The following is a 17,582-nucleotide window of genomic DNA, read 5'->3' as shown; positions in this document are numbered from 1 at the left end:
TGGTGGGGAGGGGGAAGGACCTCTGGAAGGAGATAAAGGAGGATAAAGTAGACTTCAATTTTATCTGTAATTATTTTTTAAAATTTATTTTTGTATGTGTTAGGTCTTTGTTGCTGCGCACAGGCTTTCTCTAGTTGCGGAGAACAGGGGCTACTCTTCGTTGCGGTGCGCGGGCTTCTTATTGCAGTGGCTTCTCTTGTTGCGGAGCATGGGCTCTAGGCGCGTGGGCTTCAGTAGCTGTGGCTCGCGGGCTCTAGAGCACGGGCTCAGTAGTTGTGACACACGGGCTTAGTTGCTCTGCGGCATGTGGGATCTTCCCGGATAAAGGATTGAACCCATGTGCCCTGCATTGGCAGGTGGATTCTTAACCACCGTGCCACCAGGGAAGCCCTGTAATATTTTTATAAAAAAAAAAAAAAACTTTGGGGCTTCCCTGGTGGTGCAGTGGTTGAGAGTACGCCTGCCGATGCAGGGGACACGGGTTCGTGCCCCAGTCTGGGAGGATCCCACATGCCGCGGAGTGGCTGGGCCCGTAAGCCATGGCCGCTGGGCCCGTGAGCCATGGCCGCTGGGCCCGTGAGCCATGGCCACTGGGCCTGCACGTCTGGAGCCTGTGCTCTGCAACGGGAGAGGCCACAACAGTGAGAGGCCTGCGTACTGCAAAAAAAAAAAACAAAAACAAATATAACTTTAAGCAAATATGAAAAACTGTTAGCAGTTATTTACTGTGGTTGGTGGGTACCTGAATATATATTTAAAAAAATTTTTGTGCATCTCTGTTTCCCAATTTTTGGATGTATAATTTAAAAATAAATTATAGTACATTCATCAGTTGGAATATTTATAATAACTTTATATGGCATTTTAGATGAAGAGCTACTGATATGGGAAGATATTCATAATAAATGAAAAATACCTGAGCAATTTTCTGATAGACCTAAGAGAGATTTAGAATGGGAAAGCTGGAGTTACCTACCCAGCTCACTGACTAGCCTAATAATCTTTTACTAGAGATATTAAAAACTTCAGTCTAAAAGTAATTAAAAGTAGTTCCAAAGAAGAGATCTTTGAAGTGGGACAATTTTAATTTTTATTTATTTATATTTTGGCCATGCTGCACAGCATGCAGGATCTTACTTCCCTGACCAGGGATTGAACCTGTGCCCCCTGCATTGGAAGGGCAGAGTCTTAACCACTGGATGGCCAGGGAAGTCCCCCAACCAAGAGATCTTTGAACTGGCTTGTTCATAGATCTCTCCTCTTAGAGCAAGCCTAAAACAAAACAGACCAATGCCCTAAAGTCTTATGATGGAGAAGTTGCTTTAACATCAGCGGGATCCCACACACCCCCTTTTTATAAATCTACAAACTGAGAATATTAAGACATCAATACTAGTTATCAGTGGCTTCTTCTATGGTTTATAAATACTCTATAATGTGTATTATTATTTTTATAATCAGAAAAACATCCTATTTTTCAAAGCTAAAAGAAATATTCAAACATCTGAAAACATCTTAGATTCTAGTGATCACTTTACATTCATCAAAAACACCAATGGGAGTTACATTAGTTATATTGCTTGGTTTCACTTAAGAGGATAGGAACCTGTACTCTGAGCTAGGCCTAGACGTTGCTAGGAGCTGGCCTTGGTATTCTCCTGTTGAGCATAAACACCTCACAGAACATAAGGCCACAAGAACCTTGTCCAAAAGCGCAACAAAGTCAAAAATAAGTGTTCACTGAATCTTGGGGCGCATTCCACTCAAAGTGAACATTTGATGCTGCCAAGAAATAGATTTGAAGAGAAAATTCGCCTGAATCAATGATTTCAAACCTCTTGGGCCTAGAGCCACATGAAGAAATACGTCTTACGTTGAGATCCAGTGCATATATACACATATAAATCTAAGACAAAAGCTTCATGAAACAATACTCATCTTTACCACACGTGAGTCTATGTTCTTTTTTATCCTATTTCATTTTTTTTTTTTTTTTGCGGTATGTGGGCCTCTCACTGCTGTGGCCTCTCCCATTGTGGAGCACAGGCTCCGGACGTGCAGGCTCAGCAGCCATGGCTCACGGGCCCAGCCGCTCCACGGCATGTGGGATCTTCCCGGACCGGGGCACGAACCCGTGTCCCCTGCATCGGCAGGCAGACTCTCAACCACTGCGCCACCAGGGAAGCCCCCTATTTCATTTTTAATAAAGTTAGTCACTATTCACTAAATTCTCAGTTTGAAAAACACCGTGATACCAGGTTTTGGATATACAGTATGCTAAATCCAATTAATCAACTGAGTTGGAATTAGACTTAATCTAATTAAGAGAAATGAAGAAAACGTCATCTCTTCCACTCATTGATCAATAATTATTAAGTCAGGCTGCAGTTAACAAAATGACATCCCTCGTGTCACTGACCTCATGTCAAATGACCTCGCAGAGTTTACATTACAGAGCTCTGCTGCCCAGTAAAGTTACTAGCCATGGATACCTAAATTTAAATTAATTAAAGCGAAATAGAAATAAACATTCAGCTCTATAGTCACACTAGCCACAGTTCAAGTGCACATAGCCACTTGTGGCCTAGTGGCTACGGTGTTGGACGGAGCAGATATAGAACATTTCCTTGTCCAATAAAGTTCTTTTGGACAGCTCCACTCTAAAGCAAAGAACCTTGCCTTGTAACTTGACTAAAGCAATGATTTGTTAGCAGAGTATGAAGACTAGGAAAAAAGAGCAATAAGAATTCATTAACACATCTCCAGAGGAAGGGGTTCAGACCACACACACCAAGAACAGTCCAGCTTGGCTGGTTCTTTCCTAATCACCTTCTGTCACAACCATGTGCTGCATTCCAACCCCCTCTGCTTAATTCCTTATTGATCAAACCACATTTTCTGAAACATAACTACTTTCTACACTACACCTAACCAGCGAGGAATTTCTCATCCTAAATTAACAGTATTCTGGGTGGCAAATCAATCTGTTATGAGCTTGAACCTGACCCCCAGTGAGCAAAGTGGACACTTCTAGGCTGAGAACCAGACCCTTTGCACTGTGGGTACAACAGGGGCTTCTAGCTGCCTCTATTCCTCCCTAGTAATAAAATCCTGATTTTATTACTAGGGTGGTAATGAGCCTGTCTCAATGAACAAGCCGACTACAGTTTGCTGCCGTCCTTGTAATTGCTCAGTGGGGCTTCTAGAATAGCTCTGTAGAAGGAAACACGCAGATAGAATGCACCCCTATGGTCCTTCCCCTCTTCTGGCTGTCTGCAAGATGGATGTGATGGCTGGAATTCCAGCATCTATTACAGATCTCACGGATGATGGAGAAGAAAGGAAGATCCTGGGTTTGCGATGCCCATGAAGTCAGACGGCTTCATAGCTTCCGTCTGACTGCATCCCCCATCAATGAAAAAATGCTGCCTGCCATATCAGTAAGCAAAGGATGTTGCAGCCGTCAAGCCACTACAGCCACCTTGGACGGTGAGCCTAGAGGGAACTCAGGATGGAGACGAACGGGCTGCCCGCTGCCAAGCTCTCAGTCACTGCAGCCCTCCAACCCCGCTCTCCCTCCCCAGTGATACACCCTGAGGAGACTCAGGATGAGAAAGCAGAGGATACTGAGGATACTGGCCCCAGAGAGCTGAGGTGCATATCAAAGGAATGATTTCAGTGACCCCAGACTCTTGCATCTTCCCATACATAGAAAAGCGCTCTATATTCCTTAACTTGAGATCCATGGCTTCTTTAACTAACAGAAATCTACCCGGGTCTTTGTTGCAAAAACTCCTTATATCCTGGCTCCTCCCCTACATCTTCGGAGCAGTCCCTCAGAGCTGTCTGAGAGGATGTGTCCCAGGCTTAAGTCCTCAGTTTTGTTCGCCAAATAAAACCTAATTCTCAACTATTAGGTGGTGCATTTTTTTTCAGTCGACACCCTTGAATTTCTTTTTATAAGGGAGAATAAACCCTTATGTGTTTAAGCCATGTAGTCAATCCCTAACTGATAAAATGGAGAGCCCCCCTGAGTTGCTTTTCTCATGTGAGGACTTGTGTGTGAAGAGACCAGAAGACACTGTCTTTGAAATCTCTTTAATTGTAAGAGATACCAAGTCATATTCAGCTGTAAAATCTAGGACAATCTTAGATTTTGTTAGAAATCAATGACTGTAAGGAAAGAAATGTAATAAAAATATTCAAGTGATTCCTAAGCAAAAGCCAATCAGCCTGGATAAAAGCCAAATCCTTGCAATTTTGTCAGTGGCTTGCAAGCAGTGACTATTTTCCCCTCAACTATTGCTATCACTGGTGTTCTAAGTAGATATTTTCCAGGTGCAGCACAGATTTTCTAGGCCACAAGATGGAGTTTATGAAATACCCTGAAATTTAAATATGATTTTCCTAAGATTTTATTTTTAGGATGTCTAGTCACAGAATTATCGTGAGCTATCAAATATGAACCTGAGACAGAAATCTTTTAAGGACACAAGTTGAATTCTTTCAGGGATCCACTATGAGTGTTGTGATTAAATAGAAGAATGTCTTTAGTACAGTATCTATCAACTAAATCCTCCAAATACTTCCAAATAACAGAGGGTTAATGGAATAGTTTCAGGAATATTTTGAAAAGTATTAAAATTTGGGGAGAATTATGCACCCAAATTCAACTAATATTTACTGATAACCTATTGAGGATGCTAGGCATTTTTTCGTTATCTTATTTAACTCCCCAAAACCCTTTTAACTCCCAAAAATTTCATTTTATACTTAGGCTTAGGGAGGCTGACTTTCCCAAGGTCACAGGACTAGTACCAGATAAAGCCAAGATTTCAACCTAGGGTGCTTTGATTCTAACTTCAGTACTCTTTTTCACTGTGGCTATCTTATAAAACTTGAAAAAAAGTTTTCAACTGAACATAAAACTGGAGAGGAGTCGAGGGAATAATGTTTGATGGTACTGCATGGGTGATGGGAAGATTTCTGAATAATTTGAAAATGTTCAAGTTGAGGAAAATAACTAAATTTTGATATGCCTGGGATAATAATGTTCCATTCACACATCCCAGAAATAAGAGGTTTGAGCGATCCTTAGTTGACCATCTCTCAGAAGACGTCCATTTGTTTTCAGATCCCCTTCATCCCATTTTTAGCTTCCTTCCAGTCATCCGGTGACTCCTGGGGTGTCCAGTACAGCTCCACACCCCATCTTCCAGGGAGGATCCCGTTTCCGGGCTCTTTTTCATTTTGACTTCTCCATCAATCTCAATTCACTGTCTTGTGCCCTGCTCTTTCACAAGGGTTGCGCTCTCTTATTGTGTGGAATGCTTTATTGTTGGATCTGGGGTAAATTGTTAATGTGTTGTAATTGCCTGTTTTTGATTTACTAGAATGAAATTTTCTGTGCGGGTAGGATTTAACTTGTTCACAATTGGGACCTCTGTGCAAAACCCAGTGCTAGGGACACAGTAGAGCACAAATATAGTTGTGGAACGGAACAAGCTCTCCGGTTTCATACTGGCATATATCTTTGCCTTTAAACCAAAGACGTGACTAAACCAGGCTTTTTTTTTTTTTTTTTTTTTTTAATACCGAGTAATTGGGTCTAAAGCCCGAATAAAATTTCGGCCGGTGGGAAGCTCCTTCCTTTTATATTTACCCTCTAGCGCCTGGGTTACAATTTCGACTTCACCTTAAAGTGACAACATACCCTTTTTTCAAACAAAGGACCTAATTCTAAACCAAGTGCAAAACAGAAACATGAAGATTTTATAGCTGTCTTAGGAACGGCAAACTTCCAAATATGGGACCAAACTGAGATGGGAAACCTGTGCAAGCTCCCTTGACACCTTCCTTCCTCTTCAAGTCCCTTCCCACAGACTCTACGCCCCCTACGATTATTCCCAGGGGGCAGGCGGGACGACCTGGATCCCACAACTCGGACTCGGCTCTGCCCCACAAAGGCGTCAGAAAACTCGAGGTGGGGCAGCCCTGGGGGCAAACGCTGAAAAGTTCTCCGAGGCCCTCGAAGATCACAGAGGCTGATCGTAAGCCCAGTCCCCTGACCGCATCCTCGTGGACAGCCTCGCGGTCTCCAGACGTCGAGGGGACCTTCCGTAAATGCAAAGTTCTTTACAACAGCGGACACTTTGCTCCCAGAAAGGGTGGGAGCTTGCGCTGGGCGAAGCCCGGTGCGGAAACCTGAAGAGACTTCATCTAAGCCTCACCTAAGCCCAGCACCTTCTAGAGCCACCCTGAAGTGTCGGGACGGGCAGGGCCCCAGGCGCCGCTTCAACACTAAGGGCCCGGGACCCCCTTCCTCCTCCCTCCGCCGCGCGCTCCTCCCTTTCCATCCCCCCACCCCTCGCCAAGCCCTCAGGCATTTTCCCTCTGCCTCCTTCTCTCCCCTCCCCTCCCCGCCTCCTCTCCCCGCCTCCTCTCCCTCGGCCGCCCCGCGATCCCAGCGGAACGCACAGCATTGTATCCCGGGGCCAAGGCCCCGGATGCTCGCCTGTCCTCCCCTCGGCCCGCGCAGTGGCCCTGCCCACCGCGTGGCTCTGCGTGTCACGTCACCGCTTGCGGCGCTTCCGGAGGCGCAGCGGGAGATGACGTAGGGGGACGTGCCCTCTATATGAGGTTGGGGAGCGGCAGAGTCGGCCTTTTCCGCCCGCTCCCCCCTCCCCCCGAGCGCCGCTCCGGCTGCACTGCGCTCGCTCTGAGCTCCGTGCTCCTAAGCTAGTGCCACCGTTGTCTCCCTCCAGTCGCCATCATGATCATCTACCGGGACCTCATCAGCCGTGAGTCGGGACTGCACTGCCCCTAACGCCGCGCACGGGGGACGGTGGTGTGGGTGGGGCGGGGAGGCGGCCACCGTCGCCGTGTCGTGGGCCTGGGGGACGCCGGCGCCTTCCTGGGAGCGAGGAGGGTCGGTGCGTGGGGCGCGCGTCGGGGTTTCGAGCGCCCGGGGAGGGGCGGGGGCCGCGTGCGGCCGGCCGGCGCGGGAAATGGCGCCCGCTCGGGCCTCGGGCGTACCGTGACCGGCGGGTATATGTCCCCGAACAGATGATGAGATGTTCTCCGACATCTACAAGATCCGGGAGGTCGCGGACGGGCTGTGTCTGGAGGTGGAGGGGAAGGTGAGTCGGTTGGGTCGCGGCGCAGGGCCGGGTAGGCTCGGGTTTCCGCCGCTCCCCCGCCCGGGGTTGTGCAATCCTCGCCGTTGCCTCCTGGCGGAGGAGACGCTCTTTCCGGGCTCGGGTTTTTCTAGAAAAGTGGAGGCGGAGCTGAGCCTGGAAATAGGTCCGCCGCTTCGGCGCCCATCCTCCTCCCAGGCGGTCCCGGACAGGTTGTCTTCGGTTTGGGAGCCCCAAGTCCTTCGGCGTTTGCCTTATTCCTACTTGGCTCTTCAACCTGACAGCCCACGCAAAACTTCCACTGGGTTGTAAATGACCCCCTTTCCGTTCCGGTCAACAAAGAATTGTTGAGCTAAGGTGTTTCAGGAAATCGATTTTAGAATCTTTTCCCCCATAACGTGTTCATGGTATTCGACAAGAACTAAATGTTTGGTGGAAGGATGACGGGTACATGAGGTGCCAGTAGATTTTTTGGATGCGTTTATGGTAAAGTCGAGGATGTGTTAGCAACTAAACTTTTTCTTAATGCAGATGGTCAGTAGGACAGAGGGTAACATTGATGACTCGCTCATTGGTGGAAATGCCTCCGCTGAAGGCCCCGAGGGCGAAGGTACCGAAAGCACGGTAATCACTGGCGTGGATATTGTCATGAACCATCACTTGCAGGAAACCAGCTTCACAAAAGAAGCCTACAAGAAGTACATCAAAGATTACATGAAGTCGTAAGTGATACCGGCACACCCCAGTCGAGGTCTGAAAATCCTATAGGATTTAGGGGTTGGCTAACTGAGATTTTTAGCGGCAGGCGTGCTTGTCAGAGGTCTTTTTATTAATGAGCTCAGAAGGGTGGTTGTTTTTCTATAAGTAAAATAATGTGAGCATACTGGAGCATGTGGTTGGTTTTACCTTTTTAGAATAGTACTGTGGAGATAAGCTGACGTGAAATTCCAAGTTAGAAACAGTCTTGTGGATTAAAGCATCCCTCCTGTGAACTAGTAATTTCTTGATCGCGTGCGCCACGTTATTTTGCTCAGTGACAGCTGGTTTCAGTTTGTAATTTTTACTTAATGAAAATATATTTTGCTCAGAACTGAATAACCTATCGATAAAATGTTGTTTTAGAATCAAAGGGAAGCTTGAAGAACAGAGACCAGAAAGAGTAAAACCTTTTATGACGGGGGCCGCAGAACAAATCAAGCACATCCTTGCTAATTTCAAAAACTATCAGGTAAGGAACTTAAATGTTTGGACCGGAGGATTGTACGATTTTAACTGAGCAAAAGATGAGTTGCTTGATGAATCTCTGATGTAATTAAGCTGTGGTTATTGTCTCGGTCTTTTGAACAGTTTAAATACTTCATAGATTCAACTCCAGTAGTCTAGGCTGTAGGAATTAGCTTTCTCTGCTCCCAAGCATGTTTCCAGATCTTGTCTTCTGGTTCCAGAATCTTATCTGTACTCAGATAACATACATTTCCCAATTCTTTCTCTTGAATTGCTTGTTAACTCCCAAGTGGTCTTCCTTTTCTTTTTCCACTTCCAGTGTGTCTTGTTGCCGCTGAAGCCCTTTCTGATCTGAGCTTGTCCTATTGAGAAACTTCAGTGACTTTCCTTTACCCCTGAGAAAAAAAATGAACACAACCTGGCTCTTTAATTTTCCGGTTTTCATACATCCTCTGGCCATAAGATAACTTCTCATGTGATATGCTCTCGTTGCTAGCTTTATGTTCCCTGTGCTTGACTATGTAAAAAGCCTTGTTTGTAGGGTTTGGAAATGGATGTGTGGGGCTGAGTAAGTTTCCTGAAAGCCTCGTGTCCCTGGATTGCTCTGTACTTTTATTTGGTTATTATTAGTACTTTGAGTGAACTGAAGTTGGATTAGTGAGCATTTTTTCTCCTAGGCATCAGAGCCTTTAGTTGCTGGAATCCCTTGACTTAAATAGCGGTGTTCTGAGTCATCCTTTGATTTATTGTTTTGATATACAACACATCCGTGCGTAATCTAATTCTGAGTATTTGTTTGCTTCCTAAGTTCTTTATTGGTGAAAACATGAATCCAGATGGCATGGTTGCTCTGCTGGACTACCGTGAGGATGGTGTGACGCCATATATGATTTTCTTTAAGGATGGTCTAGAAATGGAAAAATGTGTAAGTATAAAGAAGTGGGTTGAATCATTAATGTAAAAATGGAGCTATCCAGGGCATAATCCTCCTTGTTTTGCCACTAGGATAGTTAAAATGGATCCTTTTAAACTGAGGCTCTAGGTCTTAATTCTCTTAGGGGCATAAAGAGGGTGTTTCACGTGTAAAAGATTTTTATGGTACAGAAAGGCTTAGAGTTTTTATCTGCAGAAAACTTATAGGTGACATTACAAAGCACAGCTTAAGTCCTGAGCTCTAGAGGTCAGAGATAACACTCTATGTTTATCTTCCCTATAGAAATGGCTTGTTGAAATCAGACTGCCTTTCTCCTGTTTTGCTGCACATATACATGAGCATTAAAGCTTTTTGTAAAGAAACCGTTCACCTTTATCTACTGATAATTGGCAGCTGGTCGTGAAAGCCTTGACGTTACTGGCTTTTAGTAAATACAGTTTAGAGTTGGCTGCTGATCCAGTATGCCAATTGCTTTACTAAAATTGAACGTCTGCTATGCAAGGAATTGCTAGAGGCAATATAGAAATGAAGGCATTCATTATCCTAGCCTTCAGGGGCTTCTGTAAATCAGGAGTAAGATAAATTTAAGGCTACACTAAACAGGATTGGGGCAGCTATGAACAAAAATGTCTAAAGGGACTCAAAGAATGTGTGAGGCTTTTGTTAGAACAAAGTGAGTGGAACTTTCTCAGAATGAGACATTTCCGCATCCACTGATAGACCTTGAACAATCCGCTGTTGTTCTTTTGGTTTGCACTGGGATGCAAAAGAAAGATCCCTGCGCTTTCTGTCTGTCTTCGTGGCAGCCCAGATTGAATAGGGGAATACATTTGCAGCCTAGCAATGTTAAATATTTTCACATTGGGAAGGTGTTAATGGGGTCTTCCTCGTTTTTACAGTAACGGATTTGGCTGTTTGGATCTACCACCTGCTCGTCATAACCGGCTGGCTGCTGCTTTTCATCCACACAACACCGGGACTTAGACAAATGGGACTGATGTCATCTTGAGCTCTTCGTTTTGATGTTGATTTGTTTGGAGCGGAGGCATTGTTTTTGAGGAAAAAAAAACCATGTCATGTAGGTTGTCTAAAAATAAAATACATTTAAACTCAATTGAGAGAATGCCTCTTAGTTTAATATGTAATATCTAAATCCATCCTGTGTAGCCTTCCTGGAGAAGCTAGAAGCTGGTTGTAGACCACTACTAGAAAGCATAAGACCATCTTCAGATAACTTCTGCAATGAAAACCACTTCCGGGACTTGGAATATAAACAAGAACCAACAGTAATTGAGTTGAAATAAAGGGGAAAGACCATGCTCGTAGCAGTGCCAACACTTGAAGTGGATGTCTTACACGTTTCATCACCTACAAATGGAAGTAGTTAACTCTGGAAGAAATTACCAAAAGAATAAAAAGAGACTTAACACAGTTGGAAGCGAAGTATTGTCTCAGCTTATTTACAAAGCAAGTAGAGCCAAGTTCTAGAGAAATCTAGACGTCTCCTGGAATACTTGTGTCAAACTTCTTGGAACAGGGTTGGCAAACTGGCTTGTCCTACCACCTGTTTTTGTGTGACTAAGGTGGTGCTTACATTTTTAAGTGGTTCAAAATAGCTTACGGGATGTGAAAAAATACAAAATCGAAGTTTGTGTCTAGTTTTATTGGAACACTGCCATGCCCATTTGTTTATGTATTGGCTGGCTCTGACACTGCAAGAGCAGAGATTAGTGACAGATCTAAGGGCCTGCAAGCCCTAAAATAACCATGTGGCCCTTTACAGGAAAGGTTTGCTGGCCCCTGTTTTAAAGATGAAATTACAGATGGAGTGTGGGATAGTTGGTGGGCAGAGGAAAAGCAGGTACTAGTCAAATTGTATCTGAAAAGGCTGTGGGTATCAGAACAAGGATATGAAAATGCATCTATTTGACATGCCTGGAGCAGTTACTGTCTGCTAAGGTTTCCAATACAGATGCAAGAAGAAAGTGCACTTGCACTTTCTGTCTGGTTGTGGCAGTCCAGATTGAATGGGAGAATACAGGGAGAAAATCGCAATTCACAAATAACAGTAAAAGCCTCCAAGATTCCAAAGAAGAATTCATAAGCGTTTACAAGAAAAATACTGGAAAATTATTCCCCTACACCCTTGCCTTCTGATTTCACTTTTAAAAGCATAAGGGTTAAGTCTAAAGGCAAGCCAGTGATGCTTTTATGTGAACCCAGGGTGCAGCCAGTGACTTCAAGAGACGGAGGTGTGGTTCAGAGCCTAAGACAAATGCTCATCAGGTTGGTAGTGCCCCCTGGTGACTGGCGAAAGCATACCCAACTACTGGAAGCTGCACTCATGCTGAGGGTGGTTTTGAGCACCAGTGATCTAGGAGGTCACTTGCCTGCCTCTGAAACATACTATCAGAAAAGAATTTTCAGGCAGGGGTCAGTGCTGTGAAGGTGAGGATAATCTGGTAGTGGGAGAAGTCTTGAGGTAATGTAAGCTGCAGCCTGACTTAGTGAGCTCACATGGAAAGGACTGGAAGAACAGGAATAGCAATGCAGAGGCTTCATATAGGGAGCAGGTTCAGGTAGTTGCCTAAGAATGCTTATTTTGGATCTTTGTCTAGTTAACTCCCAGTTAGAACCAGGTTAAGATATCTTGTGCAAGAATAACAGGTGGTGAGTACTTGCTGTGCATATCAGAAGGCATGTGTTTGTATCACTGCTGCCTAGTTTGAAACAGGTACGTTCCTAGTGGACTTGAAGCTCTGGGCTACATGTATGTAAAACGGGTGGAGACAGGACTCTTACAGTATGTCTAGGAAGGCTTTTGTAATGTGATAACTGGAATAGGAAGCTGAAAGCAAGGAAGGAGCTTATGTGGGTATCTGGGGGCAGAGCATTACAGGCCAAAGAGCAAATGTAGTGTCTGAAGTTGTGTGGTTGACATGTTCAGGTGAAAAAGTGGCCAGTATGCTGGACCCAAGATGGCAAGAGGAAAAGCTGAGGTAAGTACACAGGAAAAGAGGAAACCAGATCAGGCAGGGAAGCCACCAGAGGGCTTTTGAACAGAAGGGTGACATGATCTGACCTAAAAGGTCATTTTGGCTGTTGGGTAACTGTAAAAGCAAAGAGAACAATGATGTATAATATTTTTAGGTGAGAGATGATAGTGGCTTAGTCTAGGGTGATACTTGAGGTGGCTGGAAATTAGAGAACAGGACTTGCTGATTTGTTGAATGAGGTGAAAGAATGGGTTTAAGGGTGATGCCAAGTGTTTTGTCCTGAGCATCTGGAAGAAAGGAGTTAACACTGAGACGGGGAAGACTGAGGATAGGAAATCAAGAGTTCAGTTTTGGATAAGCTAAATTGAGATGCTGACTCTTGACTGAAGTGAACTAGGTAAGCAGTCAGGAGGAGAATTAGAGAATTTAAGAGATACAGGTTTCCCCAGCATCTGAAAGAACCTTCCTATGATACCTTTCTTAAGCTGAAATGGTGTAAAGCAAAGAAGCAATTACCTTAGGACACATCTTGCTAATGGGTACACAAAATAAACTGAGATAAGCACAGATGCTCACAGACACAGCTCAGAGCTATGGTAGCTTGATACAGATGCTGATTGTAGTTCTGGGGAAGTTGCTTGGGGTGCACGCTGCCTCTGAGGCCTCACTGCGAAAGAAATGCTGAATGCCGTTTTCAATTTTCGCCCTTTTTTCGTAAAAGGGAAAATTCTCTTCGGATTTCTTTTGATTAGCGGGATCAAGTACTAGTGTAGCTAGGTCTTTTGTAAAAGCGAAGTGGTGTAAAGTGAAGAATATCTGCTGGGAAGATATAATGCATGACATCTGAAGCTAGAACAGTGAGGTCACCTAGGCAGGATGGACTCAGCCCTCCAACATAGATTGGTCAGCGCGATGAACCCAGAGTGATTAAGAGGGAACTGCCCCTGAGGTAGGAAAACCAAAGGAGAGGCCTGGAGGTCAAGTGGACAGCATTTTCGGAAGGAGCAAGCAAGTCCACAGGGTTACCTGCTGTAAACGGGTCAAGAAAGATGAGCACTGAGAATGGTGGACTCGACAGGTGTTTGGTTTGAGTTGTAGGGAAGAAAGCCTGATTAAGATTGGCTCAAGAGAACAGCAAACTCACAGGCAGCATATTGCCCATGAAATGTCAAGATGCAAGATACATGTGCATCTGCTTAAGCAATAGTGTAAATGACTCATTTGAACCATCAGACATTTTTTCTTAAAATCTAATCAGATCACTAGTAAATAGTGCATGGACAGTAAATTCCATCTGAACTGCAGGGTTTATCCAATAACTCTACAAACTATACTGGTAAAGTTGCAAGAAGAGTAGCAAAAACCTCAACCAACTTGAAAAAAGCCCGACAACAAAGCCTCCTTGTAAAGTTCTGAGCATCTGTGTGTGCACGTGCTTGGGGCTGTGACCTGGGCTAGCAGCCAGGATACTCGCCGTAAAATGGAATTGAAGCCAGGGGGACTTGAACTAATAGAGACCACATCTTAGTGACTGGTGACTTGCCCTTAGTAGGTCATACTATACAACTCTTAATTCTATGGTAAAAGTCTGGCTAACGACCCCCTCATGGGCCACAAACGTTCCTGCAAAAGCTCATTTTGCAGCAATTGGTGAGTGTTTCCAGAGACTTTGTCCATAAAAACTGAGGGCCCAACTTGCTGGGTTTTGGGTAGATTATGGTCCTCTGGGGCTGTGGACCATACTTAAAAATCACTTCATTGTAAAAGTTTTCTTTTGATACTGCATAAAAACGTGAGCTACTTCTTTGGATATTTGGTTCTTTTGTTAACATTTAGTGTTGCATTATTCCAAAGGAGAATTCCTTGACTGAAATACTTTAACATACACAAGTAAAGGATGCTCTACACCTTTCATTGAATTAAGTTTTTTTTTTGTTTGTTTTGGCTGTGAATTTAAAAATCTTAAAGGAGGGACTTACCCTGGCAGTCCAGTGGTTGAGAGTCCACGCTCCCACTGCAGTGGGCGCAGGTTCGATCCCTGGTCTAGGAACTCAGATCCCACAGGACGCGCAGCACGGCCAAAAAAAAAAAAAAAAAAAGTAAAGGAAAAGCACTCCTGTGTGTCTCCTTTACACTCAGTACTCCACTTCTGGTCACCAAATGTGTGTATGTTTTTCCCCTCACCAAGCAGCTCTGCAACACCACCTGGGTGTCCTACCATTCAACTCAGTTCTGACACTATATACCTGGAGAGATACCTTGCACCACTCAGCAAGTGGGATCTTAGTTCCCCCACCAGGGATCGAGCCCGCGCCCCCTGCATTGGAAGCACGGAGTCTGGACCACCAGGGAAGTCCCTCTGAAGTCGGCTGTTATGACAGCCATCTCAAATGGGATAGGTTCTTTAAACTTAGAGTTTGCAGATAAAGTTAAAAATGATAATAATGCTGGTAGTTTATATTTATCCCACTGAAGTCCTCCAAGTCCATCCCTTTCTTCAGCGGTGGTACGTTGGACTGCATGCTTGTTGGCTGTCCAAAGCAAATTTCCACTACTGTGCGGGCATGTTTTCAACTACCAGCACGTTCCAGTTTGTTTGAGAGCTTGTACATTGCGGATTTGTGCTACTATACGTGGTTTCGTACATTTAAGATTTCTCCTTACGCTGAGGCCTCAAGTGGTTGTGGTTTTCGCAGGAGTCCACACAATTCAGTGAGAAAATTGCCAACTATGAGCCTGGGTGGGGATTCTTTCCAAAGTAATTGCTTGCTCGATGATTCCCTCAATGACTGACCTCCCCCCTCCCACTCCAGGATACACCTGACATCTGCTTTCATTTATAAATGCACGGTGCTCTTTTCTGAGATTTGAGGTAGAGTGGGGACCAGGAGACTGGGGGACAGGGGGACAGCATATGCAGTGCTTCTGCATGTGTGAGTCACCATTTAGGAGAAATGAGAATTCAAACACTAGGTGACTCACTTGAGGGGTTCTCTGGGAGAGGACACAGACCACAATTGCCAGTCAAAAGATAACACTATTTTCCTTGAAAAACTAAAAATAGGGCTACCATATGATCCAGCAATCCCACTCTTGGGCATATATCCAGAGAAAACGATAATTCAAAAAGACACATGCACCCCAATATTCATTGCAGCACAATACGATAGCCAAGACATGGAAGCAACCTAAATGTCCATCAACAGATGAATGGATAAAGAAGATGTGGTACATATATACAATGGAGGACTTCCCTGGTGGCGCAGTAGTTAAGAATCCGCCTGCCAACGCAGGGGACACGGGTTCAATCCCTGGTCTGGGAAGATCCCACATGCCACGGAGCAACTAAGCCCGTGCGCCACAACTACTGAGCCTGTGCTCTAGAGCCCACGAGCCACAATTACTGAGCCCGCATGCCACAACTACTGAAGCCTGCGTGCCTAGAGCCCGTGCTCCGCAACAAGAGAAGCCACCACAATGAGAAGCCCGCACACCACAACGAAGAGTAGCCCACGCTCGCTGTAAATAGAGAAAACCTGTGTGCAGCAATGAAGACCCAATGCAGCCAAACATAAATAAATAAAATAGAAAATTTTATATATATACAATGGAATATTACTCAGCCATAAAAAGAACAAAATAATGCCATTTGCAGCAACGTGGATGGACCTAGAGATTGTCATACTGAGTAAAATAAGTCAGAGAAAGACAAATATATATCGCTTATATATGGAATCTAAAAAAAAATGGTACAAATGAACTTATTTGCGAAACAGAAATAGAGTCACAGATATAGAAAACAAATTTATGCTTACCAAGGGGGAAAGTCAGGGGGAGGGATAAATTGGGAGATTGGGATTGACATATATACACCATACAAAATAGATAACTAGTAAGGACCTACTGTATAGCACAGGGAACTCTACTTAATACTCTGTAATGACCTATATGGGAATAGAATCTAAAAAAGAGTGGATATATGTATATGGATAACTGATTCACTTTTCTGTACAGTAGAAACTAACACAACATTGTAAATCAACTATACTCCAGTAGAAATTAATTTTAAAAAATGATAAAGATTATAGTATTTTAAATAGCCTCATAGAGCTACTAGACGTCATTCAGTCCTGAGTTTCTAACATTTAGTATGACACTAGAAATCCAGTCGTGTACTTGGCCATTTTCTTCACGTGTAGAGACAGCAGGAAACCCTAGTTCGTTATCAAACGCAGCTTGCTATGGCCTCATCTACAGTGCAGGGTTATAAAATTATTCCACCAAGTTCATAACCTTCCATTCCCTGAGCAGCTGGTAGAAATTTGACAAATCACAGAGAGCTGGTATTTGGTGGACATCTATTCAAAACAGAGCTGTACATGTAATTTCCTTCTCCTTGAGTACATTAATTCGGAAGTCTCCCTCAAGAACTGCCAATTTATAGTTTGAGTCAAATACCCAAACTGATATTCAACCCGGGGGGAAAAACTGGCAAGTGAAAGTGGGACAATTATTGCCCATGAAGTTAAAAAGAAAACATATGGGACTTCCCTGGTGGTGTAGGGGTTAAGAATCCACCTGCCAATGCAGGGCACACGGGTTTGAGCCCTGGTCCGGGAAGATCCCACATGCCGCGGAGCAACTAAGCCCATGCGCCACAGCTACTGAGCCTGCGCTCTAGAGCCCGTGAGCCACAACTACTGAGCCCATGTGCCATAACTACTGAAGCCCACGCACCTAGAGCCCGTGCTCTGCAACAAGAGAAGCCACTGCAATGAGAAGCCCGCGCACCGCAACGAAGAGTAGCCCCTGCTCGCCGCAACTAGAGAAAGCCCGCGCGCAGCAATGAAGACCCAATGCAGACAAAGATAAATAAATAAATAAATAAATTTTTTTTTAAAAAAGAAAGAAAACATACGCCTCTTTTGACTACCTCAGGGAGGTGAGATAATGTTTATCAGCAGATGGCAAGTATAAAACTGGAAGCCAGGTCAACTCAACTCTTGGTGTGATGCATTATAATGTCTTTCTCCATCACCGGGCAAGCACCCCATCCTGCCTAAGCCTCCTCCATTGTGTTAACTCCACATGGATGGATTCTGTCAAGTGGAACACGGGCTGGGTGGCAGTACCCTTGACGGCTGCCGTAATATCAGCGGGACGGTAAATACCAACTGCTGGCATCTATTAAAAGCAGAAGTGACTAAGCTTTTGAAAATTGGTTAAGTAATGTGCCACCTGTTCTCTGCTCCACAGACAAGAGGGGGGAGGACTGGGTGTGCATGTGGGAGC

General features: G+C 44.5%; 1 protein-coding gene and 2 non-coding genes across 4 annotated transcripts; all 3 read left to right on the top strand.

Moving 5' to 3' along the window:
• Positions 1-6,599: 6,599 nt before the first annotated feature.
• TPT1 (tumor protein, translationally-controlled 1) lies at positions 6,600-10,408 on the top strand. 2 transcript variants are annotated; one of them, XM_027116231.1, is made up of 6 exons: positions 6,600-6,800; positions 7,066-7,139; positions 7,668-7,858; positions 8,259-8,364; positions 9,169-9,285; positions 10,164-10,408. In XM_027116231.1, the coding sequence occupies exons 1-6, from the start codon at positions 6,773-6,775 to the stop codon at positions 10,194-10,196; spliced, it is 549 nt and encodes a 182-aa protein (XP_026972032.1). In that variant the 5' UTR covers positions 6,600-6,772; the 3' UTR covers positions 10,197-10,408. The 2 variants fall into 2 exon arrangements, with proteins under 2 accessions (XP_026972032.1, XP_026972033.1); XM_027116232.1 differs by having other exon boundaries at positions 6,601-6,800; positions 10,194-10,408.
• Positions 9,999-10,126, top strand: LOC113625868 (small nucleolar RNA SNORA31). The gene has a single exon (XR_003434915.1). It is a non-coding gene; the product is annotated as a small nucleolar RNA SNORA31 (small nucleolar RNA).
• Positions 10,409-11,210: 802 nt separating the features above from the next.
• On the top strand, positions 11,211-11,337 carry LOC113625869 (small nucleolar RNA SNORA31). The gene has a single exon (XR_003434916.1). It is a non-coding gene; the product is annotated as a small nucleolar RNA SNORA31 (small nucleolar RNA).
• The last annotated feature ends 6,245 nt before the right edge of the window (positions 11,338-17,582 follow it).

This window comes from Aethalodelphis obliquidens, unplaced genomic scaffold (genome assembly GCF_003676395.1).
Source record: "Aethalodelphis obliquidens isolate GAN/ISIS:26980383/991018 unplaced genomic scaffold, ASM367639v1 scaffold16, whole genome shotgun sequence".
NCBI classification, from domain to species: domain Eukaryota; kingdom Metazoa; phylum Chordata; class Mammalia; order Artiodactyla; family Delphinidae; genus Aethalodelphis; species Aethalodelphis obliquidens.
Note: the sequence above shows the minus strand (reverse complement) of the source record. Positions and strands in the feature narration are given on the sequence as shown.

Excerpts from the sequence above, each read along its gene's own strand:
- TPT1 (XM_027116231.1), top strand. The coding sequence starts at position 6,773 with ATGATCATCTACCGGGACCTCATCAGCC. Across the intron at positions 6,801-7,065 it reads CTACCGGGACCTCATCAGCC|ATGATGAGATGTTCTCCGAC; the intron begins GTGAGTCGGGAC and ends GTCCCCGAACAG. Across the intron at positions 9,286-10,163 it reads GTCTAGAAATGGAAAAATGT|GTGTTAATGGGGTCTTCCTC; the intron begins GTAAGTATAAAG and ends CACATTGGGAAG.